At 34.2% G+C, this 26,989-nt stretch overlaps 2 protein-coding genes across 9 annotated transcripts in view; one reads left to right on the top strand and one right to left on the bottom strand.

Annotated features, from left to right (window-relative positions):
* The window catches only part of LOC127806631 (RNA pseudouridine synthase 5), a 55,723-nt gene extending 40,782 nt beyond the window's left edge, over positions 1-14,941 (top strand). The window contains exons 9-15 of one of the 6 annotated variants that reach the window (XM_052344036.1): positions 1,595-1,670; positions 1,831-1,898; positions 2,381-2,450; positions 4,515-4,593; positions 5,371-5,464; positions 6,456-6,595; positions 14,621-14,941. In XM_052344036.1, the coding sequence (XP_052199996.1) occupies positions 1,595-1,670; positions 1,831-1,898; positions 2,381-2,450; positions 4,515-4,593; positions 5,371-5,464; positions 6,456-6,548 (480 nt within the window). In that variant the 3' untranslated portion in view covers positions 6,549-6,595; positions 14,621-14,941. The other 5 variants (XM_052344035.1, XR_008024451.1, XM_052344039.1 and 2 more) reach the window with 5 other exon arrangements.
* LOC127806630 (uncharacterized) lies at positions 7,298-19,726 on the bottom strand. 3 transcript variants are annotated; one of them, XM_052344031.1, is made up of 4 exons: positions 19,140-19,726; positions 17,903-18,730; positions 15,511-16,596; positions 7,298-10,263 (listed from the first exon to the last, which is right to left on the bottom strand). In XM_052344031.1, the coding sequence occupies exons 1-4, from the start codon at positions 19,336-19,338 to the stop codon at positions 7,445-7,447; spliced, it is 4,932 nt and encodes a 1,643-aa protein (XP_052199991.1). In that variant the 5' UTR covers positions 19,339-19,726; the 3' UTR covers positions 7,298-7,444. The 3 variants fall into 3 exon arrangements, with proteins under 3 accessions (XP_052199991.1, XP_052199992.1, XP_052199994.1); XM_052344032.1 differs by having other exon boundaries at positions 17,903-18,716; positions 19,140-19,288; XM_052344034.1 differs by lacking the exon at positions 19,140-19,726 and having other exon boundaries at positions 17,903-18,379; positions 18,493-18,670.
* Positions 19,727-26,989: the final 7,263 nt, after the last annotated feature.

The following is a 26,989-nucleotide window of genomic DNA, read 5'->3' as shown; positions in this document are numbered from 1 at the left end:
GTATACACAGGCATCAAGAACATATACAAAAGATTTTTTATGTATAAACACCTTCTCAACACCAAAAGGAAAGGGAAAGGGAAATGATTCCCTTCAAGCAAGATATTGAATGTTCTATCCATCAAAAGCTCTAGCATTCCCTTCACATCAACATCACAAAAAGGGAATGGCTAGTCAAACATTATCTCCTATCTGTTCAAGACTGTGAGGGGATATTGCTGAGTTGGCTAATAAGAGTACTTGAAGGGATAGAACAAAGGCAGTCTCTGGAGAGAGAGTAGTAATGCAGAGTCTTAACCTTTTAATTTTTTTTGGAAGTAAGAATGTAAATGATGATACCAATGACCCTAATCTGGTGTCTGTGGAGTGCATATTGGCTGCAACTGGCAGAGTATATATCAGCAATTGCAAAAGGGAAATTCTGGAGGTTTATTTAGGTTCAGTCCCCCAGAGGAGAAGAGCTGAGTTTGTCTAGAATACCTACAAGATCTCAGCCTTTATCTTTCTTTTAGTGGGGATACTATTGCCCTTTTTATGGTTGTTCATATTTTGCATCTTATTGCCCTTATAAGAAAATGACCAGTAGTGGGAGAATCATATGTGTGTGTGTGTTGTGTAAGAATCTCTAGAATGACAAGATGTCACCTACTTTCATAAGTTGTTACTTTTTTTATCCTCAGTTTTTAAACTGTAATTATATACATTATCTTAAGGACCATAGAGGAGAGCTTGTGTCTACAATGATAGAACACAGTTGCAAGAAATTGTTTGTCTGCACAAACTTATTTCTGTGTCTTCTACATTAAGTTTGCTCAGCTTACAGCACATGGTATGTTAATTTTTCCTTGGGTGTTACTTGTCTTCTGTTTTAGGTTCTGCTTCCTGATGAGAGCTTAATCAACAACCTATAGGAGAACAGAGTTTTAATGCTGCATTTATCTACACGAGCTTAATTTTTATCTGTCATCTACAGTAAATTGTGATTTAGCTGAGAACGTGTAGTGCATTAGTTTTTCCTTTGGGTGTTCTTGTCATCTCTAATACTTACTGCTGCTCTAAGCATTCATCACATCTTCATGTCCATAGAGTTAAGAAGCAACAGAGTGACAAAAATAAAATGGAGGACAAACGAGAATGGAGAATTCTTCTTTCGTTACCATGTGCATCTATACAATTTAACTGGAATTTTCAACTGCTCATCCAACCACATTGAATTTATAGTAAAAGTTCCTATTGTGCTTTCACCTATGTCTTGCTATATCTCACTTGTTATAACATAGACATAAATGTCTTCTCTAATGACACAAGTGTAAGTTACCTTTTGTTTTCATTTTGCCGTTAAAGTGGTTCAGCTTTAACCAAATGACTTCTTGGTGTACTGAGTTTGTATATGGCACATAAATTTGCTTTCTTAGTTGTCCTTTTCCCTGGTAGATTAATGCTGTCTCTAGCTTCTCATGTATATATCAAGTTTTGATTGCATCTTTCTTGTATGAATGTGTTAAGACTTATTGCTACCACTCCCATATTGTCTCTCTTAGTTTTTTCTGGACAAAAAATTCAATACAAGTTATGACTAGATCTTTTATCATAGGTTGTCATCGAGCAGCCAATTGGAATGGTGCATTATCCTGGGGTGGCCAAGGGGCTTTATGTTGCTTCTGGTTCAGGTTTCTTATTGATCATACAATGTTTTATCTTTTTCCTATATAATTCCCAAGACTTTCAAATTGATGATTGTGACTTATATGTCATAAAATATCTGTATTATGACCATTTTATTTGCATTATTGGTCCCATAATTGTTTCCTGTCCTTTTGTGTCTTCAAGGGAAACCGGCTTTGAGCAAGGTTAAAGTCCTTGAGAGAAATGTACGGGGGAATTGCACTTTGGTTGAGGTACTGTAGTTTCCAAACATTAAATTCCACAACTCTAGATGTCTTGTAGATGTCATTATATTTATAATTTCTTTAATCCAATTTCTTTAAGTGATATACTTATGCTACTGAGTGTAAGCAAAGGATAAATGATATTTCCTTATTTGATATCCCTTTATTTTGTTGCATACCGACATAAAAGTGGGAATGACTAACTACAAGATGTGGATACAATTTCTTGCCTCTTCAAATTAGTTTCTTTTGGTAGCCATAACTGTAATGAATATTTGGTGAAGCTTAGGTTGGAGTCCAAAAAGTGATGCTTAATTCAAATTAGTTTCATTGATGTATCATAGATTTTAGTGGGGTCTTTTTATTGTTTTTATGAAAGAAACCTCTTCCACTCTTGCCATCTGTTACTTCAAATCTGTTGCAGTCATTGCATATTATGGATTTAACTAAAACCTACTGTAGGTCTTCAATTCTGTTGTTTCATTGAACAGGTTGAGATTCAATCTGGCCGGCCACACCAGATTCGTATTCACCTTGCTTTCATTGGGCATTCTCTGACAGGTAAACTGTAATTTGTGGTTATCTCTGTTTTGAATATGAACTTAACGTTCTTCTAAAAGTTCAGTTCTGATCTGCTTAGGTCGGAAAATTTGTGACTTATTGAGAAAGAGTTGCCTGCTCGTATTTGTATAAAAAAACACAGAAACTTATAAAACAGTAGAATTTTTGGCCCCTCTTCTGGCATCACTCTATAGTATTGACTAAAAGAGTTGTTAATCCTTGTTACCTAAATGTATTTCTTGTACCATTATTGAATGAAAGATGATGAAATGTATACACTTGCTCAGGAATAAGCTGAATTCAGAAAAAGAACCAGTTCAAGGAGGAAGAGGCTAGATCGGTAGAGAAGATTCTCATTTTGGCTATATCTTGGATAAAAAAACGAGAAACTGTGAAAAAATTTGCTTCTTTGAAAGAATAATCATTTTCTTTTCTTGCTTATAGCTACCATCCCAGCACTTCCATTCTACAGTAACATCTGCTGAAAAATTGGACATCATTAAAATGAAAGGAATAGCTTTTGGAGAAAGTGGCATTCCTTCTCTGTCTGTACAGGTGGGTGGGTGTGGTTAAAACAATATGATCTTGAGAAGGGTCATCTTATCTATGTTGATGTCTCCTTGTTGGTGTCAGGATAAATCCCTCTCCCTCATTGTGACATGGACTATCTTTATCCTCGTTAAAACAATAAATAGAACTCTGCATAGACCAGCATGAAGTTTAATTAGATTTCCCATCAAGAGTGGGGGCATTTAACATACACATCAGAGAAAAAAATATAACTTGTAGGCAGAGTTTTTTCTACATTTTTCAGACATGTTACTACTGTGGCATATAGATACAGATATTTAGAACATCACAAAAGAGACCCATATTGATCAAAAAGTGGAAATAGCTATTAATATAATCTCATATAAATTTAGATCAACTGGAAATCATATGTGAAATGGCAAATTCAATGGTTAACATATGAAAGCATAAACTGTCATATCTTATGGGTATTAGCCGAAAAATAATCATTCTTACTTGTAATTTGCTACTAAATTTTGGAAAACTTGAGACAGTTGCTTTCCAATATAAATTTCTTAAGTGATTCTGTGGTCAAAGCATAATATGCTATGAAACTATTTCAGGCATCATTCTTGTCTTTGTTTTGCTTTCTGTTTTAGAGTTTAGGCACTAGCCAGTGGGGCAATCTATCAAGGTATAATATTGGTTTCTGGGAGCAGTTGGGGCAGGTTTGGGCCTGGTTGATCATTCCTTTCCAGAAGTCAGTTGGTAGCTTCTTGAATCCATCCTTGCCCCATTAGATGATGCAAGGGATTCACCTAACAAGCTTCTGCAGTTGACTAGAAATTGTATTATTCTTTGACCAATCTCTCAGGATTATATCTTAATATGCATAAAGCCATTTACGGCAAGATAAATGTATTTGTTCTGATTTCTTTTCCTTCATCAAAATAAACACCAGTCATGATTAGTTCTTTTATTCTGGATTTTTTATATATATGTTTGACCTTCTACAGTTGACAAAAATATATTTTATTCTTTTACTAATCCTTGATCATGGATTGTTAAAATGAATAAAGCCATTTACAGCAATATAAATGCTTTGTTGTGCTTTTTGTTTCCTCTTCAACATGAGCACCAGCATCGATGCTTGCGTATTGGAACAACTCTTTACCTTTGACCAGAAAATAAGTGGAGATATTCACTTTATTTCTTAGCGGTTGTATCTTTATTCTGAATGCCCTGATGCATGTATGTATCTGGCTCTTTTTTGATAGAATATTGGCTTTAGTTGTTGTAAACATTATTTAGTACTAGTCACCAATATTTATTTATTTATTTTTAATCTAATAGCATAGCTTTATGGGCATCCTGATTAAACCAACAATTTCAATATGATTATCTTTTGTTCGCAATATTTATTAAAAGCTCTTCTTTTGCTTCTTCTTCTTTTTCTAGTCTAGGTCCAATTTTAGCTTCTAATCTAGCTCTTCTTTTAATGAGTATCAATTTTAGCATTTGATAGTGATTTTTTGGTTCTCTGCCATATGGCAGGTGATCCTCTTTATGTTACTGGTGGACAGCCAAAGTGCTTTGATCCTGAAGTTGGAGATGAAAACTTTGCTCAAGACGGGTATACGACTATTATCAAGTCATTTTTATATCCATTCTTATCTTTTTCTCATCCCTTGATCAGAACTTATTTTCATGCAAAGCCTTTACAAAATTTGCTTGAAATCATGAAACACCACCATGCATAGGAAAAAGCCTTTACAATGATCAGGACACAACGACAGAAATTTTTAATTGATATTAAATGAAAGAAGATATAGATATGCTTCTGTCTTTAAAGGGCGGAAAATGCACACATTTATAGCAATCATATTTGGAGAATGATGCCAAGATAGAGATCCATTGAATGATAGGCTGACCAGATACAGGAGTGCTAGTTTAATTGTAATCACAGTCATGGTGTTAGCATCAAAGGTTTGATGGATTGTAGTTAGGTTCCATTTTCTGATGATCAATTAAGGAGGTTGCTAAGATATTTTTTGCTGTAGTTTGATTTAGCTCTTCAGTCCATCTGTTAATATCATATCAAACAAGATGCTGGTTTGTTATTGGCTAAGGTACATTACCAGTACCAGACAATACCAGGATATCTTTTTGTTTCCTCTTGCAGTCATGTCCATTTATTTGGTTTCTGTTTGTCACTTTCTGTAATTCTTCTGTTTTGAACTTTAGATTTTAAATGTTATTGATGCTTATTTGCTAGAATTATCTAGACCTCGTAAGTCTCAAGGTCTTTAGTATCTTCTTTGGCTTTGTCATTATCATCGTTTTGCAATTTTATTATTTGATTGAAGTTCATATTAGAATGTGATTACATTTTGTTCTCTGTTATGCTTAGAGGGTACCAGAAGCCAGTGAAAGCTGTTCCTGGAGACTGTGGATACCATTTGCATGCACATCGTCTTTTTGTCTCTCATCCAACCACAAGTGAGGTGAGGCAAAAAACATCAAATACTAGGTGCTTCTGTGATGTCAAATTGTCAATTATGGGCCAACTCATGCTTGCTTTCATTTGCTGAATTCCTGCTTTATGGAAAGTGAAGGTTGATTATGGATGTAATGTCTTCTCTTTGAAAATTGTATTAATGAAGGTCCTTGTACTATAGAGTTGCTCCTAGGGTAATCGCCAGCTGTAGTTAATTTGTGGCCAGCTCTTACCTCTCCCACAACTCATGCTCTACTGATTTTTATCGAGTATGATGTGTTCTGTTTTATAAACATTTTAAGCCTTGAACCATGTCCTGTGGAGAAACAAAATGGAAATTTGAAAGTATTAGACAGAACACATCATACTTGAAAATATGTAAGAAACGTTGGGCCAGAGATAAAATTGGGAACGCTAGAAGGGAATGATTCTATTGGAATTTGGTAGGTGTTGAAACACTTTTTGCACCTTAGCACACAAAATGTTATTCAGAAAAGTGTTGAGTTAAATTGATGCCTTTTGAGAACTTCAGAAACTTTGACTGCACTGTAATCCGTGATTAAAACCCTGGAATCCTTTTGCCGATAGACCATTGTTATAAGACACTGGCTCGTGGTATAACTATTTTCTCACTAGTGTTTCTACTATTGAATTGAAATTGCGCACTTTGTTGATTCTTTTTTTTTTTTTTTTTTTTTTCATTTCTGTATTCATTGGAAAACCCATTACTTCTTTTTGCCTTCTTACTTTGTTTTTTCTCTTTGTTATGGATTGATCTAATCTTGCCCGTAGTTAAGGAACTAATTAGACTATCCAAAAATTCTAATGCAAGTTGGAATCCAAGAAACTAGCACAGATAATATTTGCCCCTGGACAACACACTGTTTGTATGTCGATACTCTTGTCTTTCTAGTGGTGTTGACTTGTTACTTGGGTGCGGGTACATGAATGGTTTGGCGAAGCTAAAGATATTTGCAAAATCCTACCTATTCTTGCAGGTAATTGAAATTATTGCACCTCTCCCATCTGCTCTCAAGACACAGGAAGAGACCAGAGGAGCAAAATTGTGTGCTGGAGATAATGCCCGTTGATGTTCTGAAGCTATGATCTTCAGAATTGCTAAAACAATTTTCCAAAGGCATGATGATTAATAGTACCCTTCTCATTTTATATTAATTTTAATTTTTCTTCTCCATTTATATTTTTTCACAAAAGTGCCACACTCCAAGTAATTACAGCAGAGGACCTTATGATTATTGTATCCACATGTTGAAGATTGATAGGCACCTTACATGTCACATTCCAAGTAGGTCTTACCCATTAAGAAGATCTGCACAGGTTAGCCTAGTTAGAAAAAGAATAGGGGTTACAGTTGATACTCTTAGAACAACATGCTGTTTTATTTCCTTTTAAGGGAGAGAATTTCAAATTCAAGTCATCTGATGCATAACGTGCTCTGCCCTCTTGACCTGTTAGCGGCTAACCCATTCACCATCCAAAATTTCACAAGAGACTCTGTTAACAGTTGTTCGGTTATGGTCATCAGCTCCTTTGCCCGTAAACCCATGGTTCACATAGCAAGTGCCCACCCAAACGACAGGAAGACACCAATTTTAACTTGAAATCACAGCTGATTATTCCCTACTAAAGTCCCCAGTGTGCTGGGACATAGATGCTAAGGATGCTGGATTGTTTCCACATGAACTAGGCGCACAAGCTCCTGTTAGTATATATACACGGACAAAATAAACATTGATGAAGACAATACAATATAATCCAACTTAAGCCAGAAGATCTGGCAACTTTGGCACTTCAACTTTCTCCTCGCTTATTTCTGTACTTCCATCAATTACAACAAATACATAGCTGCTGAGAAATATTACAAACATCTAAAATTCTTTTAACCAAAAAGAACCTACAAATGATGCCCTAAAGGGAGTGTATTACACATACGCTACAGTATGACACCACAGTAATTCGCCATGATTTAAGAGGCCCGCTCCATACTTCTACCCATACCATCCTCCTCACCTCTCCAAGATTCCTCACTGCCGATCCCAACTGCCTTGACACTGTATTGTTCAGTTTTTGCGTAATGCAGATTAATTGCCGCTGGGTCTGAAATACCAGTGCATGCATCCCCAACCATTTCCCGGGCCAGTTGACCTGGGTGAGCGTCGGATCCACTTAGTCTTCGCATTTCTGGGAATAAAGTGTCTTGGCGCTGCGTCACATCAACTGTTCGTGGATTTGGTCTGGCAATTTCCCAGCTCCGGTGGAGCTGATAATCAGCTTCACCATTACTGCTACTCATCTCCCTATTAGAAAGAATTGATGTCAAATTTTGTTCATTACTCTTCACAACCGAACCCAATGGCAACGGCTGCCACTCCATGTTGGATGAGTTGGAGTAATTACCCAAGGAGGTAGGACGCCCGTGGAGAACGAAAGAAGAGTCTGATGCAGTAGAAAATCCAGACTGTATCCTGTTTCCATCCCAAAAACCATAGCCCAGGCAACTATTATTCTGGTTGAGCTTTGCAGGAACTGGATTCCCTTCAACATTGTGAGTGCTGAATTTAACATTGCAATCCTTGCTGCTGAACTTCGAATTTTGAATTCCTTCATCTTCGTTCTGCTGAGCTGATGACTTGGTCAAAATCTGACCAAAAAGTTTCACATCACCTTTCCTGCATGGCTTTTCTGTATCTGATGAATTCAATGAAGGGGATCTAGATCGGTAACTTTTTTGTTCTTGGAGCTGGAAAGGAATCTGAGCCACCGCATTGTTAGTTTTCAAACCATTGCACTTCTGAAGAAACCATTCCTGGGATAAATACATGTCAGAAGGTAATTTCCTATTGCGGCTTTGAACATCAAGTTCCTCAAAATCCTTATCTCCGTTATTCATCTCTTTATTGGTGAACACCCGAAATGGATATCCCTGGAGAATCGGCCAGGAGCCTCCACGCTCCAACAAAGAATGGCCGGACTGATGCTGGTTATTGTCATTTCCAATGGCTAATTTTTGGCACTCCTTATCCCTGAAATTTTCAAAATCTAGTGCAGGAGGTCCATCAGAGCTGAGATCAGGACATTCAATAACTGAATTCACACTGACAAGAAGACTGGTACGAGGCTCTAGTGGAGCCTTTAACTCCAATGCATCCTTCTGCTTACGCTTCAGGTCAACTTGATATCCCAGAGTAGCATTTGTCTCCACAGCAAGATTGGATACATTTCTGTTTGTATGTAAGACTTTGTCACAGCATTTCGAGTCACTCAGGCTACTAGCATTCAGAATCCCATTTTCCTCTGCTTTCCTATCATTCAAATTGCTATCTGAAATCCTATGTTGATCCTTCAGTTCCAGACCTACATTAAAGGTATCAGCCTCAGCATCTGGCAAAACCTCGCCATGATCCTCATCACATTTGGGGGGCACAGATTCTCCCACAGAGTTCGTCTCTTCAGTAGCCTCATCTCCTCCACCCACACTAGGAGGAAAATCAGCATTTTCCTCGCCATTGGTACCAAAATCAAACTTCTGGTTAGCCTCCCCCTGCCACCCAGTAACCATATCCTCTGACTGTAGCTCATGTTCTTCATCAATTGCTTCAGTCCCATTGTCCTCTGATCTGCTCATTAGATCAGTCTGTAAAATCACGGTCTCTGCAGGATCACATTTTCTGTTGAGATCAGATGGCATCATATTCTCATCTACTTTAGACCCCGTTCTCTCACTGCAGATGGCTGAATTGGTCTCCGTACAAATATTGTTATTGCCACTCCCACCCTCCTTGGCATCCTCATTTCCTAGCATTCTCTGGTCACAGGGCCATGGACAAAGCATATCCAATTCAAGGCACTTGCGGGCCTTGCTAAAAAAAATCTTGCATTGGTTCCTTGACCTTGTTCTGACAGACCTTGATATTGTTGCAAAGTCTTTACCATAGGATGACACAGCCTGTATAAAAACAGCCTTCTCCTCATCTGTCCAGTCAGTATGTTCCATCTCTCCACAACTCTCATCCGAACAAGTCACATCATCAGCATTCTGTGTTACCTCTGGAGTGAAAGGCCGTTGCCGCTTCAAAGAACCCACCACTTGGCTCTTCTGGTCATGGTAGCTCTCTGCTGGGTCAAAAGAACTTGTGATGCAAGAACTCATTGCCTCTGATGACAGTGAACTGCAGATACCTGCCAAGACGTCAGCAGCCACAGCCTCTCTTTCACTATTTAAGATATCAACACTGCTCGACCTCTCTAGCATGTCATTACCACCTCGCAATGCACTGTGATTGCTAGTTGCCCTGACTTTGAGCCTCACTGTACATTTCTGCTGTTTTTTCATACCATGATCAGCATTAGATGCCATTGCTGAAGCCATACCTAACATAGCAAGGGATGCTGTGTTTGTCTCATGATTCCATCTTTTCCCAGAAGCAATCAGATAGTTGTTCCTAGAACATGACTTTCCTTGTTTCGCAAGCTGTGACTTCTTTGTCTTCACAAAACAATCCAACTTGTGGTTTTTGTAATAGAACTCAACACAATCAGCAGTTGTCTTGTGATGGAGAAAAGAGGCAATCTTTTTGAAGTCTTTCCCAAAATTAGCAAGCTTATCCAGGAAAATCTCCTTTTCTTTTGCAGTCCAGGGATTAATCATAGCCCTTTCCTTCTCAAGGGAACAAGGATCTTCAACTAAACCATTACTTGAAATGAACCTTGAACTCATCTTCTCCTTTTTGTCCAAGATCAATAATGGCATTTTAAGGTAACTCCTGTAAGGCTCAGCCTGAGTATCTGAAAATAATTTACTAGTAAAATTAATTATATCCGTCAACAAGAACAATCCCAAATTCTGAGCTGCAAAATCTAAAATCCTAAAGAAATCAGAACACAAGAAGGGACGTCACTGATTCAAAACCAAATATCCTAGAACATGAGAAGTAAATTCATTGAATTAAAACTGAATCACTTGGAAACATAAAAAAAAAAAAAAAACTGAAATCATATCTGAAGGTTCACTCATTAAAGACCCTTCAGATTTTTTTTTTTTAATATGATGATACCACCAGAAAAGTCACAATAACATATATAATATTTATACATTACAAACAAATGCTCTATACCCACAGGCAATATTACCTCAACCTTCACAGGTGGTGGCAATTCAAGTACATTGTGCAATAAACAATCTCAGTACCCGAATACCAATTTGCTGTAAAAGAATGTAGGAGTTCTGTGATAAGAAATAATGACTATCTCAACTGAATATCCAGTGAAGACCCATGTTCGCAACAGCATATGATTACCATATACCCTAATATCAAATCAAAAGGTAAATGGGACACATCTAAAGAAATTTATAGGCGAAATGCAAATTTCTGCACAGAACTCATTCTTTGGAAAAGCATAAAACGCTTGGGGGCTGTTTAGTTGGGGAAAATGATTTCCAGTTTTCTATAAAATCTTTTTCATTTACCATAGAAAATTTGGAAAATGCATTCAAATGTTAAAAATAGAAAAAACTAATTTCCAATCAAGAAAATCAAACCATATAAAAAAGAGAGATTTTTCTTTTGTGTAACTTGTGCTATAAAAGGAGATGGAGATGATTTGGGGAAAATTTTGTGAAAAACTGCATTTTCCAAACCTCCAAATTAATAAGGAAAACTGAGGAAACTCATTTTAGGAGTTTGCCAAATTCAGTTCAATTTTGGAAAACCACAACTTCCAGATCTCCATTTTCTATTTGGAAAATTTGTGTATTTGAACAAGTTTTCTAATTTTTCATTTTCTCTTAAAGAGTAATTTTTCAGATAATTAGAGCTCTTTCCACAACTAAACAGCCAGTATCTCACAGGACATGCCAATAAGCATGCATCATAAAATCATTATACAACCGAAGATCTAGAGTTCTAAAAATGCTAGCATAAGAAGTATTTGCTTAGCCAAAGTTAGTAGTGTAATAAAATAAGATTTAGACGGGAGTTCTGCAATCCATAGAGAAGTCCTGTGGAAGGTTTTGGAGGGAGGAAAGAAAAAAGATTGAGTTGCTTAAATACAGTTACTATTGGGTGGCTATAAGACCAACTTTAGCACAAGGCATAGACTATTGGCTAGTAAAGCGCCAACATGTGTAAAATACGAACATCACAATGAAAAGGATGTTAGTTAGGTAGATGCGCAGATATACAAGAAATGATATAATTAGAAATGATGAATCAATGATCGAAATGGCTTTGATAGAAGATACTATTAATCAGACAAAATTAAGTTGGTTTGGTCTTGTGAAAATAAGACCGATAGATGCTCCTATAAGAATGGATAGAATGAAGAAATTTTAGCAAAACAGATGCAGAAAGACTAAGAAAAACCTGATGAAAAACTCTCAAGGTAATATACAATAAAATAGCCTTACAGAATATGTGGCGGTAGATAGCGATCATTGACGAACTAGACGGCGTATAGCTGACCCCACATACTGAACTAAGGCTTGATATGTTTGTTGTAGACTGGAGTTATGCATTAAAAGCAAATCCTATACCCGACACTTCACATGCAGAGATGGGAACTTTGATTATTAACAAAGGATCATGGAAATGTTGTAGGTTGTAACCATTTTCTTTAAGGATATCAATGCTCGTACGTACATATTCAGCCATAGAAAATAAATTCAGAGTTGACAAAAAAAAAGGGGCTGCTTATGACCAAACAAGATCCCTGCATTTAAGCAGCATTACACACAGAATGATCAGTAGATATGATCGAGTCAATGATTTAATCCCCCATGATATACGCTCTGCAATACAGCCCTCACCCCAACTAAATATGATTCTAATTATTGTACTGTATCATAAAGAAAGACTGTCTTTCTTATTTTCAAGGGAGGATGAAAATTCTTAACTTCTCACCATCCAAAACAAGCTCTATGCCAGGTACAAAATAAGAAGATCCTCTATAATCTCTATGCCTAAAAATAAATTTCAGAACATTTGTGAAATTCGCAAAGGCAACTGGTACAAAGCATTTATTTTTCACCTTTAACCAGAGCAAGCCTCTACCTCTAATGTGAGTATTTTCTTTAGAATTTAATTTCAGTTGTTAAACATAATTGTAAGAGAACATGAATAGCTGCTCCAGGTTATATTTCCACTACAGCAATGCTAATATCAGTATTCTCATAAAAAAAATTTACCAAGTGTGCCTATACGAATTTCCATGAAGCTCACAAGTAACTACAATAAAAGGAATTTTCCCCTAGATAAAGCAAAAGGATGACAAAAAAAGTCACATGAAATTCAGACACTGAAGTCTTTGAGAATCTTCCACTTCCCATATTAAAACTCTCACAGGATCAGCATGATTAGCTATTAATTAGCAAAAGGAAATAAACATATTAATTTACAAATCAAATGTAAAATTTCAAAATAGAAACATTAGAAAAGCACAACAAAAAGTGTAAAGGGTTAAAAAGATGACTCATCTATGATGACAAAGTGTGCTGTCTATCACTTGTCCTGTCGCAAATAAAACATGTTCCAGAACTGAACAGTGCCAAGAAATTACACATATAATTGGAAGTCAAATTAATATATTGAGATTCCTTTTCGCCAAGAAAAAATGTAACCACTTGGGATACCAAGTGAGTTCCTCCCCCCCCCCCCCCCCCCCCTTTTTCAATGTGCTTTCACTTCATGCTGTTACAACAACCATATTACCACTTACTTAAAGAATAAAAACTACATATCAACCCTTAATCCTACTAGGTGGAATCCACACTACATGAATTATAACTCACCAATCATATTACTATCCATGGTCATATCTTTTATAAGGCATTCTATCTCATATAGTGCCTAAGAGTTCCTACTAAGTTTTCCGGTGTCTTCCATTGCATTCACTCTCCTTATAGGAGTCTCCAAATCTCCGTCTCACATGAACAAACCATCTTAATTGTGTCCCGTGCATATCATCTTCACTAAGAGCTGCTCTGATTCATTTTTAATTCAATATTTTCTTGCATGGTTGCTTATCCATTGTAATATCATTATCTCTATTAGGTTCATATTTTGCACAAATTACATTCTATGCCATACAATAAACTTAAGTCTTATAGCATTATATAAAATTTTTCTTTTAGCTTTAATGAAATTTTACCATCGCATAAATTGTTAGAAGCACTATTCCATTTAAACCATCTTATCTTAAATCCATGGGCAATACCCTCATTAATCTCTCCATCATTTTGGATGACTTACCCAATATATCTGAATTAATTTTTTTCTTGAGTTGACTTAATCTTCATCTCTCACCACAAAATCTTCCACCATATTTTTACTAAATTACATTCCATGTATTCTATTTTCAATCTGCTTAGCTTAAAACCTTTAGATTCTAAGTGTTCCTTTAAAACAAGAAAGAGCAATCTATGCACGAGAAATAATAGACAATAGTCTTAGTTTCTGAAACTATACCATCCATGGACATAATGTAATAATACAATTTTCCAAACGGTTGATAGAAACAAGCACACTATTCATTGACAAGGTCCTTATAGATCTAACATATTTGGTTAAACAGACATACAGCCCTTATGAAAATGAAGCAATGCAGCACAATTCCTCCTTACTCCCAAGGAAATAAAGATTTCCGGCCTAATTTGTTGCATACAAGTCCAAAATTCAAGGAGTGCATTCTGTTTTTGGATTACATCATCTCGCTGCATGCAGCTGATACAAGTATAGAGTTCAAGTCATGCATTCTGTATAAGTACCTAAAATCCTTAATGTACGTTGAAAACTTGAAATGTGTGTTTGCCACCTTCAAATAAAGTATTGAGGCCAAACTTCTCTCACTTTATATGGAAAGAGAGGAACACCTATGAAGCATGGACACACCAGTAAGGGTGTCATAACATGTCGCTGGCGTGTCCAACACTCCAACATGCCGCTGACGCATGTTGGACACACCCACGTGGCATGTCCGACACCTTTTTATTTTTTATGAAATGAATATGTGAGGGGGCATGCACAGGATACATGTCCCCCCTCAACGAACACTTCATGCTTGATTTCTGCATTAATCTTTGGGTTTTGATGCAAGATTCTTCAATTATCAGACACTTCATGCTTATATTCCTTTGATTGTTGACCAGATTGTGGGGGCCATGGGTTGAAAACAAGAATTTGTGAATGACTGACAATGAATGAAATAAACTGTCTTTCAATTCGACTAACCTATGGACTGGATCGCGAGCAACGTGACAACTAACGACATCGTCGACGGCTGACAACAACAATTAGGTCTTGTGAGCAACCTTGAGACAAAGCGGTTGGGGATTTGGATGAGTTGCGTGGTTTGGAAAATTGGGTTTTTCAAGTAACGTCGATGTTGCAACGTAGCGACGAGCCAGCTGGACCTTTCGAGGACAACTCAAGTCCTGACCTTTAGAATCCTTGTCAGTTGTTAAGAGTCTCTAAATCATCCACACATATAACATTTTGTAGAGTTGTATTTTATTACGTTGAAGGCTGGAGTGTTTCTTCTTGGAACTTGATATGCATTATATACTTCATTTAATCAGGTTGGATTTCTAGAGTTGAGTTTTCTTGTTGCAGAATATGATAATAATGATATTCTAACATTCTATGCTATATTGTTCTTTGTTTAGAATTTTGTATTATGAATTTTAAATATGTATTTATGAGTTTGTTTGATAGATGCATGGTTATGAGTTACTTTATTGTCATTAGAAATATAAAATTTTAATTTATTAATTAACGTATCCTAACCATGTTGTGTCCCACTTTTTTTTTGGAAAATGTCGTTCCCTCGTGACATGTCTATGTTTGTGTCCATGTCCATGCTTCATAGAGGTACACATACAAGGAAGAACGAAGAAGAAAATAAATGAACCAGTGGACCATAAAGAGGACCTAAATCAGTAGACAAAAGCCTCCATAATCCAAGTATCGAGCAGAAATAAGCCTATCCAGAGTGAATTGATCAAAGAAAAAAAAGCCAGAAAAGCAGAATTATTCTTACCAGGAGAAGACAAACGAGAACGAGCAGGCAACCAATACTTTGGATATCCAGTGTGTGGCGTATGCGAACTTAGCTCCAGCCTTTTCTGAGATTTTGCATGGTGCTTCCTTATAGAAAGCAACCGCAAATCTTCTTTCCAGAGATGCTGAAATGCCCTATATCTGAGAGTCATAATTCTTTCTTTAAATTTTAGCAAATGCTTCCTCATTACAAACTTCCCTTTCACATGTGGATCTTTCTGCCAAGAGACATTGGTTGTTCTTGACGTATCAATATGATAATCAACAAATGGAAGTAGTTTATTAAATTCTTGAGAAGCTCTGCTTGCACAATCCTTGTTGGAAGCCAATATAAGATCACATGCAACAGAAGTCTTGCTAAATGTCAGTTGACCACCACCCTCTGAAGTCAATAAGCCTTCTGTCTTTTCCTCATTGCTATCACCTACTGAGCATTTCTCTTCCTGGTTTCTAGATTTACTAGCAACCTCATCATGTTTCATTGATTTAGATAGAGTGGTAGTATTTTCAGCAGATTTAGATATCACAATGCCTGGACTATCCATATGATGATCTTCAACTTGACCATGCTCTTTTTTTAAGCCACCACCGTCGTCCACAGCTACACCTTCAGAAGAAGCAAGCTGCAATGGAGCAGGCTGAGGAATGGCGTTAGAGTTAACAACCAGTTTTTCACAAGGTTTTGTCTGACATTCCTGTTGCAAACTACTTGATCCTGCAGGACATTGACACCTATTTTCATTCTTAGATATCAAACATTTAAATTCATTTTCCAGTAACTCAATTTCAGATTCAGTAACCTCCAATTCCTTCAATATATCACCCTTCCACAACAGCAGCTTGTTCATAGGAGTTGATCTCACAAAGCTAGAATCCTCAAGTTCTTCAGATTGGAAAAATTCACAGAGAGAAGTGCTTAAATTAGGAATTGGGGAGAGCTTCAAACTCTCTAAATTAAAAGCTATTCCTTCAACATGGCTCTGAGACAAGAGACCTGTTGAACTATTTAAGTTAATAGCATCACCAAGAATATTTACTTCCCTGACAAATGGTGTTTCCTCCCCACCTGTACAAGAACATAAAACTTAAATAAGTGAAATATTTGGGACTACATAATAAATGGAGGTACAATAAGTACAAATGCAAATAAAAGATGTCCATATAAAACAAAACTAGAAAGCAACGACTATCAGACAATATTTATTTTTATTAAATACTTTCATTGAAATAAAATGATATTAGCAAACAAAACTACAGATTATTTCAAAGAGCTAAAGAGTCAAAGAACGTTAACATAATTAAATACACCCATCACCCTCTTGCTTTGTCGATATATGAATACTTTCTTTTCATATATATTATAAAACTGCATACTTTTCCTTCATTCTACTATTACTTGAATCTAGCATATTTAATTCTCACAAGTACATAAAACTTATTGCTCAATTAAACCTTGTTATAAAGAGCCAAAAGAAAATACCTAACATGTGTCTCTATGAAATCTGAAAGAGCCAAGTTTTGTTTGCTCTGAAATTATAGTTATTACTATTTATGATAACTTGGTCAATCATATTTTACTGAGACCTACACAGATTTTAGGGCCTAATAATTGATTTCGTTGATATTTCATGTTCCATATTGAATTAGTCTAATTGATTGGTTGCCTAGTTCTTATACAAAAGCAAAATTGTTGAATAGATCTCAAAAGTGTAAAATTATTTAATTGTTGAATGTGTGAACATTTTTTTATAGATTTTTGTTGTCATTTCCAAACCTTTTTACACGTTTCCAATATTTCAGTAGTTTCAATATATTCCAAAATATTTCCGCTTCAAAACTAACCTAAATAGCACATCAAAATGATACCTTGATCCTCGAGTGATATCTATGGTCCCGTCAACAAGCATATAGGAAACAACATAGTGAACATAAACAACCTTCATCAACAAGAACCAGCAATTCAAAATAGGTAAGATGACGTTAAAATATGGTAGGAAGATGGAGATTCCACAGCACCATAAACTATAGAGGGGTCCATAGAACTAGAATTAGCGAGCAGGTTTGTCCATGAATTGTATTAATGAATTTTATAATAACTAGGTGCAGCTAAAGTTAATGAATGCAACAACCAAAGTTTAATCTTAAATCTGAAGCAAGTACTGACATTTGAAACCCAAGCTTTTTAATAAGATCTATAGTCTAAATAGATTAACAAAATATTACACAGTTCAATCAAGATCATTTAGGATGGATCATTAAGCAGATAACTCAATGAATCAAGTTTCTGAAATATCTTCTCCTTCCAAACATGTAGACAAATTGGGAAGATTTGAAGGTAACAAGTGAACAACAAAGTTGGGTTTGTGTTCTACCTGGTGAGGAACTGCAAGCAATTGGAGAGGGGATAGTAGGGGAACGGCAGTCAGAGGTTCCTGCAACTCTAGGGCTTTTCTCAGACAAGTTCGAAAGATGAGAATGCATAGGGTCGGTGTTACCACAGACAATCATCCCAGGATTTGTTGCCCTATCATCAGAGGCTTCAACCTTTTTCTTTTCATACTTAGCCAGACCCTCACCCCAATTAAGACGAAGCTTCTTCCTAGCGTTTGTTTCTTCAGATGGAACAGCTAATGCACTACATGCCATGGCATCCCCTGAAGGTGACCATATTGGGGTAACTCTCTTGGGCTGAACCTCAGCCTTTGCTTCACTGGAATCCATTCCCATACTTTTAAAGCTGCTTGCATAGCTGAACACAGAACACCGTGAGGAAAGACTCCCTGAACGAGTCCATTTAGAAGGCTTCCTACCAATTGAACCCAGCAAATTTTCTCTCTCAAGTATCCGGCCTGTGCCCAAGCCATCAACATTACCAGTCTGGTCATTCAAGTGAATTTGTTCGGATGTGTCCCTAGAGACAAGTTGAATAAGAGAGTTTTCCACTAGCATATGGGTGACTGACCTCTGATCACCAGTGCTAGGCAGCCTGCCAGGTCCATTTCGCGCTTCACCGTCTTCCCAAGTGCTACTTCTGGAATCCTTTTGGTTACTTGCGACCCTATCTTCCCGGCTATTCATGCCATACGACCCAATGGACCGGTGGCTCTGATCATGTAGAATATTCTCATTGGACTGAGATGGCGTACTCCCGTGTCCAGCTTCTTCACAATAGAGATGACAACTACCCTGCTTACCGTGACCTTCAGCAAGAACATTCAAATAGAGAAAACAAAAAAGAAGTACCAAAAACAAAATCAACACAAGAAAAGCATTTCCCAAGAAAGCAATAGTCCAATACAAAGATAACAATTAGAAGCATGAAAACCCTCAGATCTAAAGGATAACCCGGAAAAGTAACCTCCAAAAACGAAGTCAGAAAAAAGCAACATATCCGTCCGAAATAAAAGCAAATATTATGTCTCCAGTGAAAAATAAATTGCTTGATAAGAACTCAAATCCCTTCAAAACCCGGCCGTTTCTTATCCTTCCATAAAATCACATAGCATTAATCATTTAGAAATTGGTAGCTTGAAAAAAAATCATCATCTCTAATGAAACCCTACATACTGGAGAAATATATTTCATTGGAGAACGTCTGAAAAGACTCACCGGGAGGCCTATTGTTGAGAGAGTCGCACAATCCCCAGCGGCCAAAGCCCCGCGAGGATGAGGAACCGTGGTGAGGAGTCCGAGTCTGAGTCTGAGTCGAGTCTCTCCATCTGGACAAGGACGCTACGGAATCCGACCTCTCATGTTTCCTATCCTTGAAGAAGTCCTTCCGATTCCAAGGCAAGGGCTCCGTCGGCATCAAAAACCACCGCTCAATCGCATGGGCCACCGCCACCAGCAACCGGCTCAACAACACAGCACCGCAAAACGCCGCAGAAACCTACACCTACTGGGGCTTCGCATTAAAAGGGAAGAGAACTGGACCGAAATGGATATTTCTAGGGTTTCCGGATCTCAGACTTGTAGAACTTCGTTCGACTAGGGTTTCGAAGAAGCAACGACGGCCAGTTCGTTGGTTGCGATGACTCTCTCTCTCTATCTCTCTCTCTACAGAGTTCTTCTTTTTCTTTTTCTTCTTCCGTCTTCACCGCCGCTACTGAGTGGAGAAAGCGAGCACCCAAAGCCGACAGAAGACAAAGACGGGGCAGACAGAGACCGTACCGTAGCCTTGGCAAAGAGGAGAGAGAAGGGAGAAGAGGACACACTTGTTACGTATCTTAATCATCAAACCCCAGTTTATTCCTCTTTCGCATCCGTTGACAATTTCATAACAATTTTATTAAATTACAAAAAATAAATTATTTATATCTATATAAAGGATGAATTTAATATCTTTTTGATTTATTTCTTTAATTTTATAGGAATAAGTGAATATATTTTCTTTGATGAGTATTTCTTTTTTTATAATAATAAGTGAATATTTTAGATTTTTTCTGAATTAGTATTAGATTTTTTCTAATTTTGTGGTGATGTCTAATTTTTAAATTATTTATAATTTAATTATTATTATTTTATTAATTAATTATAAATATATATTTGAATGTAGATAGGAATATACATTAAATCTATATAATACAATTTAATAATATTATTAAATTTAATAATTTTTTATTCCATTTAAATTTTATGCATCTAAGTAATATTTTGTATTCATAAATATTTATTATTATTAAAATAAGTTACACCTATATAATTATTTGAAAAATTGATATAAAATATATATTTTATTGTCTATTAATCTAATGCGATGAAACTAAAAACAAAATAGGGATACTATATCTTAAACTTTACACATTCAAGTAATATTTCATATTCATATTTATTGTAACTAAAGTCATATACACCTATATATATATATATATATAAAGATTAGTTGGGTGTTACCAATTATTTGAAATACTAAAACACACAAGGTCCTAAAATTCTCTTATTTTTTCTTTTTTCTCTTTAAATTTCATTTAACTTTCATCAAACATATGTATTGTGCAATTTTTGTCTAACATATAAGACTTTATGGTAATATTTATTCTATCATTTGCAGTGGTATAAAAAAACTTTAACAATAAAATATAAGGTTGCGTTCTCTTTATTATTTTCAAGTTATTTTTAGTTTTTAATTTTCAAAAATAATGAAAATACGTTCATTTTGCTATTTTAAAAAATGTATTTTTGAAAACAAAAAAAATTAAAATAACAAAAAATTGTTGAGTATTTTCATCCAAAACAAACTTTAAACTCAAAACATATTTATTTATTTATATTTTATTATTATAATGAAAAAAATATTATAAAATTCATTAACCTTAAAAAGTATATATATTTTTAATAATATATTAACATTAAATATTTTTAATTTACTGAATAATCAAATTTATTGAATAAATATTATTAAAAAAATATTTTTAAAATTTCAAAGAGAACTCGTTTTCTAATTTTCTATTTTGAGAAATAATTTTTTAAAATAACAAAGGGAACGCATTTTCAATTTTCTAAAAACAAACTAGTAAAACAGAAAACTGAAAATGATTCAAAACTTAAAACTAAAAATTAAAAAATAAAGATAACGCAGCCTAAATTGCTTTAAGACACTCCATCATTCAGTAATTTCCTATTCCATTATTCGTTCAAATACTCATAAGCCAAATAGAAAGACAATTTAAATTTAGGAGCAAATGTTTATCAATAGAAAGACAATTTTAGAAGTTTTGATAATAGAATGGACTACTAAAGAATAAGTAAAAAATTTATAGAATGTAATACTTTAAATTTGTAGATGAAAACTGTTAGAACAGGAGGTGCTATGGCACACACCAAGAAGGGGGTGAATTGGATATTTTAAAAATCTTGATAGAACTTGAAAACTTTTTGACCTAATTGAGGTTTTAGTGATTTAAAACATAGAACATATAAAATGACAAATTTAAAACAAGAAGAATAAATGAGACAAAAGATTTATAGTGGTTCGGCTTAAACCAAGCACAATCCACTACCTTAGCTCCCACTAAGAATTTTAAACCAATTCACTAAAACCTCCTACTTACACAAGTAGGCCCTCTAGTTACACAAGATAGGAAATACAACCTTCTACTTAAACCAAGTAGGTCCTCTAGCTACACAAGCTAGGAAAAACAAGAAATATACAATTGGAGAGAATCTAAGAGATGAATCTCTTAGTTACAATGTCTCTCAAAAATGATACAAGGCTTGAAATGAATAATTACAAATTAAAATCAAAGCCTTGAAGAGAAAAAATTAAAGCACAGACAATATAAATACAAATGTGTATACGATGTAAGCTCAAATAATTTCCTTTTTATCCATTAGTCTTCTCTTGATCATCCATGACTTGTATTTATAGGCTTCCCAAAAGATAGAAGAGAAATGTAGTCGTTTGTGACTGTTGGAGTTGAAAAACTAGCCGTTGGAAGCTTTCTGTAAAAGATATAGTTGATAGAAGAAAATGCATAGTTGACTATTTTTACAAATAAAACAAGACATGGTCGACAGACAAAAAGGCATAGTCGACTATCTTCTAACACAAAAATCCCATAGTTGACATATACATATGCACAGTCGACTATTGCAAAAATGTGAAGAGAATTTTGAATTTTATGAACAAAAATAGTCGACAGATAAAAAGCCATAGTCGACTATCCTTACTTGATAGTCGACGGATGAAAAAATAGTCGACAGAAGCCTTAAACAGTCGACAGATCAAATCAGCATAGTCGACTATTCTTATGCATAGTCGACTATCCTTAACAGCATAGTCGACTATTTTCAGGCATAGTTAACAGAATGAACCACATAGTCGACTATTCATTTTGAAAAAATGAAAACTTGACAAATCCTCATTTCGATTCTTTTGAAAGCAAGTTGAGATTATTAAAAATATATTTATTTTGAATCTAAATACACTCAACCACACTTCAACATTTCTCCTATATAAATTTTCATAACTTTGTTCAAGGAGATTTAAAGATTGCTTTTCTCATTCATATAGATTGATTAAAAAAACTTTGTCCATATATATTTACTTACTCATAAAGATTTAGAGATTGATTTTCATATAGTCATTATCAAAACCATTATTTTATTTTTCAAGAGTAAAATATCAAAAATCTATGTGTGGTTGGGATGCTAGATATAATGGCAGTAGTGATGCCTTAGCGGTGACGGTTTAAAAATAAGTCAGACATTATAACAATTGTATTATTTGTATGGATCCAAATATATAAACATGTGACAGTTTCTTAAATTATTATTTTTTAAATATAAAATTAGAGTTATAATCGACCTGAGTCAACTCGACACAATGCTAGACTCGACCTCAACGCAATTACAAAGTTCAAAACTCCACTCGAGCTCGATCAAGTTTTATTTCTAGATCTCGAGCTCAACTTGTTTAAATACTCAAAAAATTAGAGCTCAATTTGGCTAAACTCAATAGCTCAAAAGAATTTTTTTTTAATAATTTAAAAATTAAATTTAAACTAAATCATTCTCGAGTCTTTTTCAAGTTAATATCTAATAGTTGATGACTTTGTAGGTATCATTTATACCTCTGGATGGACTTTTACTAATTAAAATGCAGTCAAGTCAAATATCATATATTATGAAGTCAAAGTACTTGCACCACATATTACATATTAATACAATCCGAATCTTTTTTAGAATTTTTATCTAAAATTAAAAATTTCAATTCACTTAAAAAATTACTTGTTGTGTTAGATTTCGTATTTTATTTCTATCTTTTATAAGTGCCAAAGTGCTCACAACGAGTAACGAAAATATATTGTATCTCTTAATATTTATGATATTTTTAATTTCTTAAATTCAAACATAGTTTGTGATATTTTCAATTTCTCACAATCAAAACATAATAAATCTTTAAACTTTAACATTTATCAATAAAAAAAACATGTCAATAGTCACATATTAATATATATATCCACTTACTATGAAAAGATTGAATGGTGCATAACTAAAAACTAGTCGCAAAAAAAAAAAAAAATACACACACAAAACTATAACTGCTTTTGGTTCATTTTATGTATATTAAACCATTTTTTTCCAATTGAAAGTATATTATTTATTTTCAAAACCCAATTCAAATCTTACAAAAAAAAAAAAAAAAACAAACAGATCATCCAACTATGATATTGAAATTTAAAAATATATATTATACAAAAAAAAATCAAACATCAAGAATAAAACAATATAAAATATTTCACACCAATCTACAAAACTAACAAAATATATAATATATTCCAAGAAAAAATTTATTCTAAAAAAATTAAAAATTAATACTAATAATATTTACAAAAAATATAACCAAAATATCACTATGATCTATTTACAAGAAAACTCACACATCGCGCGGAATAATGCCTAATTCTAAGACTAAACTTAAAAATAGGAAAGCCTATGGGTGTCCTATTTTGTGGATCCAAACTATTATTTGAATATTTAAAATTTGATTTTTGATATTAATATATTATTTATAATACAAAAAAAAAAATTGATCTATAATAAATATAGTCAAAAATAAAAAAAATTATATACACTATTAATAATAACTTTTAAATCATAAGAAAAATAACAAAAAGAAAAAACTGTTGTGATTAGGTTGGGTTGTTGGAGAAACCCAATGATGAAGGTTGATTTCATAGATATTGATCTCAAGGGAGACATGGATGATGAACCCCGAAGATTTGAGTAGAGACTTGCAAGAAGGATTTAGGAGCTTTCTCCTTTCTTTTTCTTTCTTCTTTTTCTCTCTTTAATAATTGCTAGAGTTTAGGGATGGAATGAGAGGGAGGGGTAATTTAATTATTTTAAATATTTTAATTAGAATTAAGTAAAGTGGGTTTAGTATTACAAAATTTTTAAAATTAAGAGAGATTTTCATATTTTTAGAACCTTAAGAGTGCTGTTGGTTTGATTTTGATAATATTTTGATTCGAGTGTTTTAACGCAAAATTTAAATGATTTTGAATTAAATGATTTAAAGTTAAATGAATGAAAATGGTTTTGAATCTATTTGTCAAATTAATGAAAAATTGTGGACTTTGAACAATATTTGAAAGGTTTAATTTGCAGAGAAAATAGCTCTAGAAAGAAAGAAAAACGCATGAACATTTTTGAACATTAAAATTCAAGAAAAATTGTTGATTTCTTTTTTAGGTCTGTCGATTGATTTTTCAAACTTAAGAAAAATTGTCGACTAATCCTCAAATCTAGTCGATTGGTTTTTGTTTATACTTTATGTATTAATGTATCAAGATTAATAAATTAATTGTCTTTCAAATTTGAAAAAAATATCGATTGTTTTCTTTTTAAAATTGGATGCATAGAAAGAAAATTAAATTCAAATTCAAAATAAACTGTTATGGTCAATAAAAACTATCTACAATTCTGCTTGAAAAAATATTAATAATTATTTTTTTACAGATTGATTCTTGCTCATTATTTTTGACAAAATATATATTTTAACCCCTATAATTATATGTTTTTTTCATTTACACACTTGAAATTTTTGTTGTTTTGAAAACATACAAGTACCACGATTAAAATATATATTTGACATTTTTTTTCACCAATGATAAAAAATCTGCAATGAACCAGCAAGACTATAAATACAAGACATTTTAACTAAAGAAAGAAGAAATAGATTAACCTTACAAAGTTTCTGCATTCCTAGTTGCATTAATTTGTAATATCTCAAGAGGTCAGAGAAAGATAGTATATATTAAGAAAAAGTAAGAAATGAAATAACATCAATTGAATACCTTTTGAGCTGAATATAGACAAAGAACTCTCGGGTTAAGCGTGTCTGAGCTGGGAAAACTTAAGGATGGGTGACCCCTAAAAAATTTGCGTAAGCCCATCAAGATAAGTTGTTCCAATTTTTCCTATCGCTTAATGCGAGATGTTACAGGTAGTATTAGAGTTGACCTTTGGAGAAAGTGGTCCGATGAAGGCGAAGAGTGGTGCAGGGGCGTAAGGGCCTGAACAAATAGCAGTTCCTGCCAGACTTTCAGGATGACAACCCCCAAAAAGAAAAAAATCTGAAACCAGTTGTAACGTCACATGACGAGAACGTCATGTACTCAATGGGGGAGAATGTAATACCCTAAAAGCCTAGAAAATGGTAGTATATATCGAAAATAAGTAAGAAATGAAATAATACCAACTTGATACATTTTGAACTGAATGTAGGTAAAGAACTCCCAAGTTAAGCGTGGTTGAGCTAGGATAGCTCAAAGATAGGTGACCCCTTTTAAAGTTCGCGTATGCCCACCAAGATAAGTTATTTTGGTCCTTCTTATCGCTCGATGCAGAATGTTACAAGTGATATCAGAGCCGGCCCTTGGAGAATGTAGTCCGATGAGGGCGGGGAGTAACGCGGGGGCACGAGGGCCTGAATAGAGAATGGCTTTTGGCAGGCTTCTAAGATGGCAGCCTCCTAAGGGGAGAAGATCTAAAACTAATTGTAAAGTCGCATGACGAGGACGTCACGTGCTCAATAGGGAGATAATGAAATACCCTAAAAGCCTAGAGAATAGTAGTATATATCGAGGATTAGTAAGAAATGAAACAACACCAGCTAAATATCTTTTGGGCTGAATATAAGTAAAGAACTCAAGGGTTAAGTGTGCTTGAGTTGGGAAAGTTTAAGGATGGCTAACTCTTGGGAAGTTCGCATAGACCTATTAGGATAAGTTATTTCGATTTTTCTTATCCCTCAATGCGGGATATTACAAATTTCTCACTATTCTATCTCTTAAAATTATGTAAGGCTAGATTATTTTATATAAATCTTATTACAACCTTGTCCTAGGAAGATATTAGAAATAAAATTTGTAACTGGCTAGTTTGGATGCTCGTTATTGTTTTGGATAACAATTTGTTACTTGGAGATTGATTTTAGGGGATCTTTAGTACAGAAGAAGTTTTTAGATGTTTAAAAATATTAAGTTAGAAATTTATATTTCTATATTTGGTATAACTTTTTTAAAAAAGAATCTTAAAAATATAAGGTTGTGTTTTTTTTACTTTTCAATTTTCAGTTTTGAGTTTTGAATTCATTTTCAGTTTTCTGTTTTGGTAGTCTGTTTTTATAAAATTTAAAACGCGTTTTATTTGTCATTTTGAAAAATTATTTCTCAAAACAGAAAATTAGAAAACACGTTCTCTTTGAAATTTTGAAAATGAATTTTTAATGATATTTTAATCAATAAATTTGATTATTCAGTAAATTAGAAATATTTAATGTTAATATATTATTAAAAAATTTATACATTTTAACGTTGCTAAATTTTGTAATATTTTTTTCCATTACAATAATAAAATATGAATAAATAAATGTGTTTTGAGTTTGTTTTAAACGAAAACACTCAAAATAATTTTTTGTTATTTTGAGTTTTTTTATATATTTTTTTGTTTTC

Source organism: Diospyros lotus, chromosome 7 (genome assembly GCF_014633365.1).
Source record: "Diospyros lotus cultivar Yz01 chromosome 7, ASM1463336v1, whole genome shotgun sequence".
Taxonomy (NCBI): domain Eukaryota; kingdom Viridiplantae; phylum Streptophyta; class Magnoliopsida; order Ericales; family Ebenaceae; genus Diospyros; species Diospyros lotus.
The sequence above is the reverse complement of the archived record's forward strand: the minus strand, read 5'-3'. Positions and strand labels throughout refer to the sequence as shown.